Source organism: Hylobates moloch, unplaced genomic scaffold (assembly GCF_009828535.3).
Source record: "Hylobates moloch isolate HMO894 unplaced genomic scaffold, HMol_V3 SCAFFOLD_2, whole genome shotgun sequence".
Lineage (NCBI taxonomy): Eukaryota > Metazoa > Chordata > Mammalia > Primates > Hylobatidae > Hylobates > Hylobates moloch.
This window is the reverse complement of record NW_026652277.1, coordinates 148,577,858-148,590,773: the sequence shown is the minus strand read 5'-3', so window position 1 is coordinate 148,590,773 and position 12,916 is coordinate 148,577,858. Positions and strand designations below refer to the sequence as shown.

Sequence of the window (12,916 nt, the reverse complement as noted above, 5' to 3'; positions counted from 1 at the left end):
CTAGACTCACATTCCTAAATATTCACTCAGAATGTCCTACCAAGTAACATCTGATTTTTTTTTCTGGGAAAGAAAGAGAAGCTATTTTTCTTTTTTTTCTTTTCTTTTTTTTGAGACGGAGTCTTGCTCTGTCCCCCAGGCTGGAGTGCAGTGGCGCGATCTCGGCTCACTGCAAGCTCCGCCTCCCGGGTTCACGCCATTCTCCTGCCTCAGCCTCCCGAGTAGCTGGGACTACAGGCGCCTGCCAACACGCCCAGCTAATTTTTTGTATTTTTAGTAGAGGCGGAGTTTCACCGTGTTAGCCAGGATGGTCTCGATCTCCTGACCTCGTGATCCGCCCGCCTCGGCCTTCCAAAGTGCTGGGATTACAGGCTTGAGCCACCGCGCCCGGCCGAGAAGCTATTTTTCTGTAAATTTTACTTTCTGTGTAAATTTTACTCCAGTGAGACCTGATACTATTGCTTTGTCTGCTTCATTTTGAAAGTGTATAATTAGTTCAATATGCACATCTTTGGCCACAGAGACATATAGAGACACTGTTCCTGGATGTACTGGAGTGAGGACTCTTTGCGGAGAAGCAAGGGGAACAATCTTTTCAGTTCTCTGAGGTCACTGCCATCTTTGCTCATTGGTTCTACAATCCAAGGCCACTTTGCATACTCTTTGAGCCTGGGCTTGTAGTTAGGCCTTATTGTTCCTTTCTTCCCCTTTTCCCATTTGTTCTTGTACAATCTGAAAATGACTCCAAGGGTCCCACTCTAACCAGCTTCAGTTCTCTCTATACGTTCTGCCTCTGCAGGTTGTGTTGCCTGTGGCTGTTTTTTTGGTATCTGTGCCAAGAAACATGATCAATAGAGAGAAATCTCTGTTAGGGAATCTGGATACCTACTTCAGGGTCTGTGAATGACTGAAGCAGAGAAGGTAGGCAGCTACAGGCAGTTGGAATTTTTTGGTCTGGAGAATAAAATCTGAAGGCTGGTAAATTTCTAACAGCCCTCCTCAACCGTGGGGCCCAGAGTTGTCCCAGGAGAAACCTCTTCTCCAGGTGCCAGCCTGCAAGATGCCCTTTGTACTGTTGATTTCATTTCCTTCCTTATTTATTATTCCTAAGGTCAAAATACTGAAACCAATTTGTCCTTTCCCTTCTTGCCCTTTTTGTCTACCATCTAGCTCCCATTTTAGGTTCTTCACATTTGTTTTCTTTATTTCTTTCTCTCTTGAATTATTTATCTTTTTGGTAGTCTTCCTGTCATTTCTTTGCTTCCCTAGTCTCTTTTTTTATTCTGAGCATATACCTTATTTTTCCCATTTCCTCTCCCTGTAGACTCATCTTTCTTTTCCTTTTTTAAAACGTCTTTGATTAGAGTGACCAACCTCCTGATTTGCCCAGGACTGAGGGGCTTCTCAGGATATGAGACTTTAAATGCTAAAGCTGGAACCAGTCCCAGGCAGGCTGGCGTGGTTGGTCACTATCGTTTGATTATTATTTCTGGCTTTCCCGCATTCTCTCTCTTGCATTTATTTTCTTGGTGTTTCATCCATTTATGCTTGCTTCATGACGGAAAAGGGAGAAAAAGAAGAGGAATAAGTAGACACCAGATACATTATGCTTGCGTTATGGAAGAAACAGTACCAGAGCTTTGAAACTTTTTCCTTTGTCCCTTCTGCAGTTGTTACTTTGCAAATTGCATGCATTCAAAAAGGTTACAGATGCTTAGTTCTTATACTTTCTCTGAAACCAGACCTGCCAAGTGACCCAAACAGAGAGAGAACAGGGCAACCTCTGAAACATGATTGATGTTCCATTGAGTTGTTTCCTATGGTTTTGTTTGGGTTCTTGTTTGATTGTTATTTTTTTTGTGTGTGCCACTCTCTTCAGAGTCATGGAGATTTCCTAACTTTTGGAAGCCAAACCTCTTGCCGATTATGAATCATGTTCTTATGTTTTGATTATCTGTGAAGTTTCAAAAAGTTATTTCAGAACTTTTACCCTTGTGGTTTGGCAATATGAGTAACAGTAAGATTAGACTTTTTAAAACTGTTGGAACAAGTTCTTTAAATGGCATCCTGTACTGTACCCATCATGAAAGCAGGCTGAGGAAATGAAGCTTTAGCAGTTGTATCTACCTCTTCCTTTCTGTATTAAAATGGACAAAAAAACCTGCCTATTCTATCCTTGGTCTCTGCTATAATTTTATTTTTATTTTTCAGCTCATAGGCAGTTAGCAAAGACAAATATTAATCTTTTTTGAGTTACCTATGACAACCAACAACTTAATGATTCCCGTTTAAAATTTGCCTTAAAACCTTTATTTTCTCAAACATAAATAAGACTATATGTCTAAGGCTTGCATATGACTAGTATGTAAACATTTCTGTAGCTAGAAGGACTATTTATAAACAGCTAGGTAAAAATTATGATGATGATAATAATATGTAATCAAATTAAAAGTTTAACTTGAAAACTGCTAAGGGAGTAGATTTTAAGTGCTCTCACCACAAAAATAGTATGTGAAGGGTAATGCATATGTTAATTAGGTTAATTTAGCCATTCCACAATGTATACATATTTTAAAACATCATATTGTATACCATAAATGTATACCATTTTTATTTGTCAGTTTTAAAAAAGCTTAGCATTATTGGTACATTTCAACAGCTTTTAGATTTGGAAGTATATTAGAAAATATGTGGTCTAGTAGAAATGTCTCTGAGTCCTGTCCAGGCAAGCATGTTCTAGTCTTATTACCTAGAAAACAAACAAGGAGCCATTAAGAAATGATAATCCTGTGATAACTTTACTTAATTCGAGATTAGCAGTCACCTTGAAGAAATGCTTACACAAACACGATGCGTGGATATTTGACAGTCATCATGGTGCTATAGGCCAAGAAACCTCATATATCTTGATATTCAGGAAAATCTTATATCCCATTATTATGTTTTAAATGTGTAAAGCAGAATTGAAATCTGCTTCTTAAGTTCAGCAGGATTGACTTCATTGGTTGAATCAGTGATGCACTGAGCCAAAATCCAGCAAAAATGCATTTGTATACAACAGTAGCCATTTAATAAATATTTAACTGAGTTGAAAAGATAGTGTGCTGATGGTAAAACAAAGGACAAAATGCCACACTGAACAAGAGAATGGGATTCAAGGAATTTTTCTTCAAGTTCATAAATTAAACATCTCATAAGGTCTTTAAATATGTATAGAATGGAATAACTTGGCTGGGCGTGGTGGTTCATGCCTGTAATCCCAACACTTTGAGAGGCTGAGGTGGGAAGATTGCTTAAGCCCAGGGATTCGAGACAAGCCTGGCAACATAGGGAGACCCCGTCTCTGAAAGAGTAAAAAGTAAGTTAGCCGGACATCATAGCGCATGCCTGTGGTCCCAGCTACTTGGGAGGCTAAGATGGGAGGATCACTTAGGCCTGGGAGGTCGAGGTTGCAGTGAGCTGTGATTGTGCCACGGCACTGCAGCCTGGGCAACAGAGTGAGACTCTGTCTCAGGGGAAAAAAAAAAAAGAATAACTTATATATATATACACACACACACACACACACACACACACACACACACACACACGGTTTTTTTTTTAATTTAAAAATATTATGAACTTGAAGTCAAATTCTAAATTCAGTCTAGTGGACTTATTTGGATTCCATTAGGAAAATAATACCTGCCCTTTCCCCCATAGTTTTTTTAAAGCTATCCTACACATGATCTATCAAAATAGCAGTTAAATTTTACATATAAATAGCAGTGTTTTCACTTTTAACAAGCCATTTATGATATGGTTGCTTGACTTATTCATTCTTTATGGCACAATACAGCCAAGTGTATGTTATATACGAATATACTTACACCTACTCTATAAAACCTGGGAAATAATTGTATTGTCCTGAAGTATCATGAAATTATACCATGCTTTTCCTTCTTGGGATCTCTTTTAACACCTTCTTCAAATAGCCCATTAATAATTTTTCAAATAGCTATTATCTCTTGATCATTACTCTCCTTCCTCACAACAATGTAGAAATCCTGAATTTAAAAAAAAAAAAAAAAAAAAAGGGTAGAGAATATTTGGCAACAGGAGATCCTGTGGTTAAATCGAGTCTTATCTCAGAACTATTACATGGAGGTTATATTAAAATTTTTGTATAATAGATCACCATATAAAACACATGTTGAGGTACCAGTAAATGTTTATAAGAAAGAGAACCTATTACTCTTTAATGGTGGCTTATTTATGTAATTGATTTCTATTTTATTTTTTATTTCATTTTTATTTTATAAACAATTTTAATTTTATTTAAATAAAAAAATTCTGCACGCTGATTTATAGTTGGATTAGTCTGTACGGTTTGATCCTTGACCTTTAAATTCTATCACAGTAGTCATTCTTCTGTTAATTGGGTACGTAACTGTGATATTTAATAATTACAGACCTTCCCTGGCTATTCGCTTTTAATGTGAAGTTTTATCCTCCTGATCCTTCTCAATTGACTGAAGATATCACCAGGTACTTTATATTTGCATTTTTAAATGAACCTTTCCTTACAGCTCTCATTTATTTTTGTGCCCTGGGAGCATAGTGGTAATTTCAGGATTGAAAACCAAAACAGTTTTTCTTAAATTAAATTTTAGAAGTTTCCTTGAAAATGGGTACATCCAAAAATAGTTTGAAATGTTGCCAGTTTCAAAAATTTTATTCACTTTCTTTAATATCTTCATTTATATTCTAGTAATGAAAATTTTAAAAATGATACTGCTGACAACTTTGTTTTCTATGTTATACTTTTAAAAGTCACTAATATTTAATATTTGAGATTTTAATACCAAGGTCATTTTTATTGTGTATAACTCAGGTGTGCTTATATACTGGTCTCATATTACAAAGATGATATGACGTTAGCAAAATGAAATTATTTTAAAAGGCCAATTGAACTGGTAATTTCTTTCTCTCTTCTCCCTCCAGAACCAAACAAGGTAGGATTTCTTACGTAGAGTCAATAGCTAGTTCATTTCTATCTCCTTGGAGATTGTGTGAGCTATAAGAACATACACTTGAATTGCAAAGAAAGGATTCTGATTAGGAGCAAGAGAATATTTATTGATTCTGAGTACTTGAATGGCAACCAAGAAACATTGTGAATCAACAAGTACCTTGAAATCTTAGCCCAATTAGACTGGGTACCAGAAACATTGTGAATCAATCAACAAGTACCTTGAAATCTTAGCCTGATTACACTGGGTACCAGGGATAGCATTTCTTAGCTTTGGTAAGAGGAAGTATAAAGGGTTGATTTTTTTTTTTAAAGGATGATTTTTATATACCATATTTTTAAAAGGTTATTTACATGGTCAAGTACAACTGTGTACAGTGCATGACTTTTAGAAAACTAGAGGGGCTTAGCAAAAGAGTCTGCTTGTCTTTAGTTCCTGTATCTTTGATGCTTTCTGCTAGGCCAGTTTTGTTGTCAGACATCAAGTTGGTGGAGGTGGTTAAGAGTGCATAATATCCATGTGAAATAGGAAGGATGGAAATTTCTTTCCAATATTGGGTACATAGCAGGCCGGCCCTTTTTTTTTTTTTTTTTTTAAACTACTTGTTGCTGAATAGGAATGTACTAATTAAGCTCTGAATGAATTAGCTTCACCTAGTAAATAATAAATAGTAGCTTTTGTAACTGCACAGTGAGCTACTTAGAGCATAAAACCTGACCGAATGGTGTGTGTAGGATGCAGAGCTTCACTGCAGGAGTGCCTCTGAACAATGCATGTAATTGGGGCTTTGTGACCCAACACTCTGTACATACACTCCTCCTGGCAGTAATTTGGGGAATGATAATCCTTTGGTGATTGCAAGTTTGTAGCATCAGTAAGTACTTTGGTTTTCCGTATAAATGGAACTTGAACAGTCTCCCTATCTAGTGGAGGAACAATATAGTCTGCTTAGCTAACTAAAGGTCTCAGTGGTGCAGCCTGAGACCAGCCACCTGCCTGTACTTGTGGCCTGGAAGCTTAAATGTCATGATTGAAATCTTCACCATGACTTGAGTGAACATTTAGAAGGTGGGGTAGGTTTCTGAGAAGGGCAAGAACACTATTTCGAATAATGTTTGAAGAATGCTTCATAGTGCTGTGTGAAAGTACAGTTGGGTAATTCAGGAAGCTCATGCCATTTTTTGTTTGAAGTTTTTAGGGTTTAGACTTAGGCTTTGAAAACAGAGGAAAGGACTAATGTGAAAAGCAGAGACAATAATATAAAAGGAAGCAACAAGATGGAATCTTTGTGTTTAGGTTCTAAAACTTCCATAAAATGTGGAGAACTATCACTGTTGTTGATTAGAGAATTTGAGGATAACCTGGACCCATGGTTGAAAATTCAGTTTTCTGAAGTATGTACAGTTATGCTTATGTTTTTCTACAGGTCAAGGAAATATAATCCTCCTAAAAAGGAGAACTTCTGCAAGACATAAAATACTCAAAATACTGTAGTGATAGCGAGAAGACTTTTTCAGTCTCTCAATTACCGAGCACTTGTCATGTGGCAAGTCCTCTAGTAACTGTGGGACTACAGTGATGATAAACAGAGTCCCTGCCCTGCCTGATGATGTATTTGGGTGGTAATCCAGGTTCTGAACTGACCTGGCCCCATGTGCTGGGTTGTGCTCTCTGACCCAGTAACAACAAGGCCTGGACCAGAGGCCAGCACTCCCCATTTGATTGTGTAGGGTAGAGAGCAGGAAGAGGATTGGGCCCTAAAACCCAGGCCAGGCAAGTGTCCACAGGACTAATGTGGCCAGCTGCCAGTATGAATGCCAGTCTCTAAAAGGTCTTAAAGAATGAGGACTCTGCTCTTGATTTGGGAGGATCCGTGGTGACCATAGCAAGTGGTGAAATTAGAGAGTAGAAATCACATTTTTAAATGTTACCAAGAGGAATTGATAGTGGGGCTTAAAAGGGGGTGGAAAAAACCCACAGAGTATATATCACGTGTTTCTGCATTTTATTTCATGGAAAATGGAAATTCTTTTATAACTGTAGTGAGCCACATGGAACATTGAATGAAAAACATTATTATAGCCACTAATTATTATAGCTACTAGTTATTGATTCTTAAGCATGTGCCAGATATTTTATTTATATTATCTAATGTTCATGCTCATCTTCAAAGGGAGGTAGAGTTCTTAGCGTCTTACAGGTGGGAAATTACCCTTAGGCAAGTAAATTAACTTGCTCAAGGTCATACAGAGTCAGGTCTTCCTGGCTTCAAAGCCCAGGCCTTTTCTACTAAACTGAGCTAGCTACTGCTTTAGATGGGGTAAGTGGACAAGTAAGGGCTTCAAAGTAGAGATTCACCAATAACTGTTGTTAAAGGTGTTTCTGGAAAAGAAGAAATGTCAAGATGATAAAGGGTGGGTGACCTTAGCTTTTCTTACAAATGATTTAAGACTAGTTTTTTTAATCTATTAATCTTTACGTGTTTTGAGGGGCATGCTAATTTTTATTACAGTTTGAAATCCAAGGACACAGTTTAAGTGATTGAAATTTTTACTTCAGTTACAAAAGTCTTCATAGTAATCATATATATATATATACACACACACATATATAAATTAGCCTTCTGGACTCAGTTTCTATAAATAAGCCACCAGTTTAGAAGCCCAAGGAACAAGTTGAGGCTTTTTATTAGAGAAGATGATTTTTGCTGTGGATATGAAGAGTTCCTATATTGTATATTTGTTTTCAAAGGGGTATTAGCTTTTAAGGACTGTGAGTGTTCCAATCTCACCTAATGGTTCTCCTCTGACCCCTTTCTCCCTCTGCCCCTCACAGATACTTCTTGTGCCTTCAGCTCCGGCAGGACATTGCCTCTGGCCGCCTGCCCTGCTCTTTTGTGACTCATGCTCTCCTGGGATCCTACACCCTGCAGGCTGAACTTGGTGACTATGACCCAGAAGAACATGGCAGCATCGACCTCAGTGAATTCCAGTTTGCCCCTACTCAGACTAAGGAGCTGGAAGAGAAGGTGGCAGAGCTGCACAAAACCCACAGGTCTGTTGCCTTGCTTACTGGAGAGAATGGCCATGGTAGATTTAAATAGCTTCTCTTGTAGCACTTAGTAGACATTTGAGAACGATTTACAGGATTATCCAATTTTTCCTTTTGGAGTTTCATCTAGCACTAATCAAGGCAACGTGGAGCCCTTGAGGTATCCTTTCATTATTTTTATAACTATCATGTGAGAAACTATGCTCATGAGACTGTATGTTTTCATGTATTGGAAAAATGTACTTTTCCCCATGACACCTTCTTCTCCGTATTCCCCTAACACATACACATTGGAGACAAACATGCCCACATACTTATTTGACATTTACTTTATATTTCTTCTGCCTTATAATTGTCTTTATTACTATATGTGGTAAGAAAGCTAGGGAGTTAAGGAGGCATTAGGATTTGAATGACCAGTGTAGGTGGTGATGGACGTAGGAATAGTAACTGAAATGTACAGGTGGTTCCACTGGAAGATGACCTGTTGGTTTAGCTAAGATTACTGACATTACATTAATACCATATTATGCTTTGAGAACATTTATGTGTGTGTGAAAAGAAAATGGACTTTTTACACAAATTTTTATAACGCTAGCTACAAAATGATAATTTGTTCTATATTGCAAAATTAATAGTTTTATTAAATATTTACTAAAGTGATCTGAAAGGAACTTTCAAAAATTAGGTTTTTAAACAGGCCACATTCATTGATTTTTCTTTAAAAAAACAATACGGTATTTGACTCTAAATGTTTTCTTATTAATTTACTTAAATTCTACTTAATAGACATTTGTTGTATAATTCTAATATGAAATATCAGGTACTGACATGCCATGGGGAATGTGAAATTAATGGGACATGATCTTGCTCTTTAGGAGCTTAAAGTTTATTTAGCTGGGCATATAGATAGGAATGGAAATAATTTTAGTATGGACAGAATGTGATTTGTGTTACCTATCATAGGTATAAAATCAAATACAAGTAATTTCAATCTTTATTATGATCAACTCTAGTGAAATAAAATGAAGGAGTAAGAATGTGTTTATCACAGAAAGATGAGATCGCTATTTTTTATTCTCCAGTACTTATGTTGTACTCTGTTGCTGGGGCTTTTTTCCTTAGTGGAAATAATCAAAAGCAACTTTTTAAGATAAAATGGGTAAGAGTGGAGGTATACCTCCATACAGTTTAGCAGGTTTAGATTATAGGATCTTAAGGGAAAAATATTAGAGGTTGAGAGTTGTTTTCTTACCATTTCCTACTTTTCTGCCAACTTGGCTGGGTTACTTCCTCTCCTCCAAACCCTCTGAGCGCAGACACTCCTCCCATTCTGACTACATTGCTCTGCATCCATTAATAAGATAATACTGTTTCTTTTGATTCTCAGGGGCTTATCTCCAGCACAAGCTGATTCCCAGTTCTTAGAAAATGCAAAGAGGCTTTCCATGTACGGTGTTGACCTACATCATGCCAAGGTACTGTAAATGTAACGGGGAGTAGCATCACAGCAGTCTGTTGACTGAGGTTTTGAGAGGGCTGCAGTTTCAGGATAGCACATCTTATTTTTGGGAAAAGGATATTTGCCTTCGATTGAGGGTCTCTGGAATATTTCCTTGGTGACTAATTATGGGGTGTATGGTTGTGGGAGGGACCACGTATTCTCTCCCTACCACTTGTTTTCCCAGTCTTTTTAATTAATTCCCTTTCATAGGTACTTACTGTGACACACCTTGTCAGCCTTTTTTTTTTTTTCACCACTTATCCTGGTTTATTCTGCATCGCAGCTTCTGCTAGGCCAAGTGCTGTGTCTGTCTCAGTTCCCTCTCCCACCTCTGTCTTGGGAGAGGAGAGCAGACCTTAGCAACCATAAAAGGGCAAAAGCAGCATGAGACCACTTTCCAAAAAGCTTCTGTGTGATGAAGGAGCCCTAGAGTTGTCTTTTCCCTGTGTGTTTTGTACTTTGTGAAAGATAATGTAGGCGGGCCCAGGCTCTGGGTGATAAAGCACCTTCAGTCTAATTTGAAAGATGGTAAAAGAGTGGGACAATGGGGACATGGGAAGCCAATCGTAATTCTGAACACCATAATCCCAAAAGATCAAAATCTCAAAAATATAGTGCTTGAAAAAATAATTTTAAAAGTTATTTAAAAGATATTTATTTACATTTTTAAGGGGGGATTTGAGAAACATAAATCACAACAGAACTTAATAGGCCACTTTACACGATAAATTGGGCATGTAATAACATACATATTTTTGCAAGCATACACGTTCCGGTGTGCTAATGACAGTCACAGGGTATGAGTTATGAATAGACAAATCCTGTTCATAAAGAAATAAGTCAAAAAGTGTAATATGTAAGCGCACATCGCTATAGTTGGTTGCCAGTAACAATATCACTTACTTCATGGTTCTAGTTTAGATGATTATGTAGTGGGGAGAGTCGAGGAGGGGAATGACAGGCAAGGTGAAATATGGATTTGGTTTTAAGAAATATGTCCAAAGTCAACATGTCCTTATGGTTGCCTGCTTTTAAAAGACCCTGCCAATCTGTAGATGTTGTTTAGAAGCCCAGATTATATGATTTGAGAAATCTCTAGGAAAGCTCCCCACACAAAGATGTCTTTCCTCCCTAGGCCTCTGATTAATAATTCTTGCAATTGTGTTATTAATCATACTCTGTTCTAAGTATAATATTCTTTCTTGCTGTGTAGTTAGGAGCAGAACACTAAAAAAATTCAAGATAACCTTCATTCTGTTTATCATCCAATAGACTCCTTAGATAATATTTGATAAGCAGGATATTTGTGGCTTATTGAAAAGAATATATGTGGCAGTTTAAAAGAACTTTTCATATTTCATGTTTAAAATTTTGTCTTTTTCATTGCCTTAAAATCAGATTTTTAATTAGAAGAGTTTGTAATGTCATATTCATGTTAGGATGAGTTGGAGAGTGTTAAATAATCTCAACAAAGGTGCAGAGAAACGATAAGAGAAGCAAGACACCCGTGGTAGCCCCAGGCTAATATCTGCAGCTATCCTAATCTGTTTAGGTCTTTCTGAAGGAGGGAAGGGCAGAGTGGTTTCCAAAGCACTCTTTTACAAAGCACTCTTTTTCTCCTCAGTGGTTTCCTTTATTTAAATATTTTTCTTTATTACAAAACTAATACATGTTCATCACAGAAAATAGAGACAAACAGAAGAAAATAAAGATCACTTAAATCTTTTTATGCAGAAATAAGCACTCTTAATACATTTTTTCTTTTCTTTTCTTTTTTTTTTTTTAGATCCCTGGGCAGTTGAATTCACATGCCTTCTAAAAATGGGGTCATACTATGAGCATCATTTTTGTTAGTTTTTTTAACTTGCTATTGTAAGATTTTTCTGTCAGTAAGTAGTCTCTGGCAGCATCACTTTTAACCACTAGATGCCGTATGCCCTTAATTTTAAAAAGTACTTTCATACCATCTCATTTTTTACAAGTATACCATCTCATTTAAAGTTTGAATGTTTTTAAATTTTACAGCTACATAAAACAGTTCAGAGAATGACTTGTTTAAAGCCGTGTATTGTTAAACGGTCTATCTGCCTGATACCGTCTGGTAAATCCTAGTAGGAGGTGAAACAGATTGTCTTAACACTCCAGTGTTTTTCAGATCATTTTCTGTATAATGGGGACAGGCTAGGTTAGCCAAGAAACAGAAATAGGGAGGAAGGAAAAAATAAGTTTGGGACCAAAAAGACCTCCCAAACCTCTCCTCCTCTAGACCCTGCCATTCTTGCCACATGTAAATCTTGCAGCTCTACTTTGCTGATCGTTAGTTAGAAACCAACTCTTAAATGGCAAAAGCTGCCCTATGTAAGGTTTCAGGATTCTTGTTTTTAATGTTGTGTCTTAGAAGAGTAAGCAATTGTGGACTCTGTTCTAAGTATAATATTCTTTCTTGCTGTGTAGTTAGGAGCAGAACACTAAAAAAATTCAAGATAACCTTCATTCTGTTTATCATCCGATAGACTCCTTAGATAATATTTGATAAGCAGGATATTTGTGGCTTACTGAAAAGAATATATGTGGCAGTTTAAAAGAACTTTTCATATTTCATGTCGTTTAAAGTTTTGTGTCTTTATTTTTCATTGCCTTAAAATCAGATTTTTTTTTAATTAGAAGAGTTTGTAATGTCTTATTCATGTTAGGATGAGTTGGAGAGTGTTAAATGAAAGGAATCTCAACAAAGGTGCAGAGAAACGGTAAGAGAAGCAGGACACCCGTGGTAGCCCCAGGCTAATATCTGCAGCTATCCTAATCTGTCTAGGTCTGTCTGAAGGAGGGAGGGCAGAGCAGAGTGGTTTCCAAAACTCCCAAGGAGAGGTATGTGTGGAGAGGGCCGTTTTGCGGGGAGCCATTGTCAGAGGGACATAGTCAGCCTTAGGTGACCACGTAGGGAGGGAATCTAGGTATTAAACACCCTGACCTCCCTTCCTCTCTTGATCCTTTGCGAGAACTCCCTTTATACTGAACTCATTTGAAAGCCAGCCATCTCCATATGGGGCAGTGAGCAATGCAGAAAAGGTGCTCCTTTTCATTAGTTTATTTTTCTGATTTTGATACCATGTGGCATAACTTACATATGAAGGTTCGAGGCCTGCCTTTTCCTCTTTCACTTCCTACCCTTCATCTGTCATTTCTATTCACACAAATACTGGTAATTCTAAAATAATTACATAGAACAACAAAAATCAACCGATTTACTTGATTCTGAGTTGTGTCTATTTTTAAGTCAGATAAAATAGCTTCCTTGTCCTGTCCAAAGATTGCTTCAGACTAGAGATGGCTCATTCAATGTTTCAAA

General features: G+C 37.2%; 1 protein-coding gene across 28 annotated transcripts in view; it reads left to right on the top strand.

Moving 5' to 3' along the window:
* EPB41L2 (erythrocyte membrane protein band 4.1 like 2) overlaps window positions 1–12,916 on the top strand; it is a 220,697-nt gene that overhangs the window by 150,680 nt on the left and 57,101 nt on the right. For all 28 annotated transcript variants that reach the window (XM_032158965.2, XM_032158962.2, XM_032158964.2 and 25 more), the window contains 3 exons: window positions 4,452–4,527; window positions 7,848–8,066; window positions 9,454–9,541. In XM_032158965.2, coding sequence (XP_032014856.1) covers window positions 4,452–4,527; window positions 7,848–8,066; window positions 9,454–9,541 — 383 coding nt within the window. The remainder of the gene's footprint in view (window positions 1–4,451; window positions 4,528–7,847; window positions 8,067–9,453; window positions 9,542–12,916) is intronic.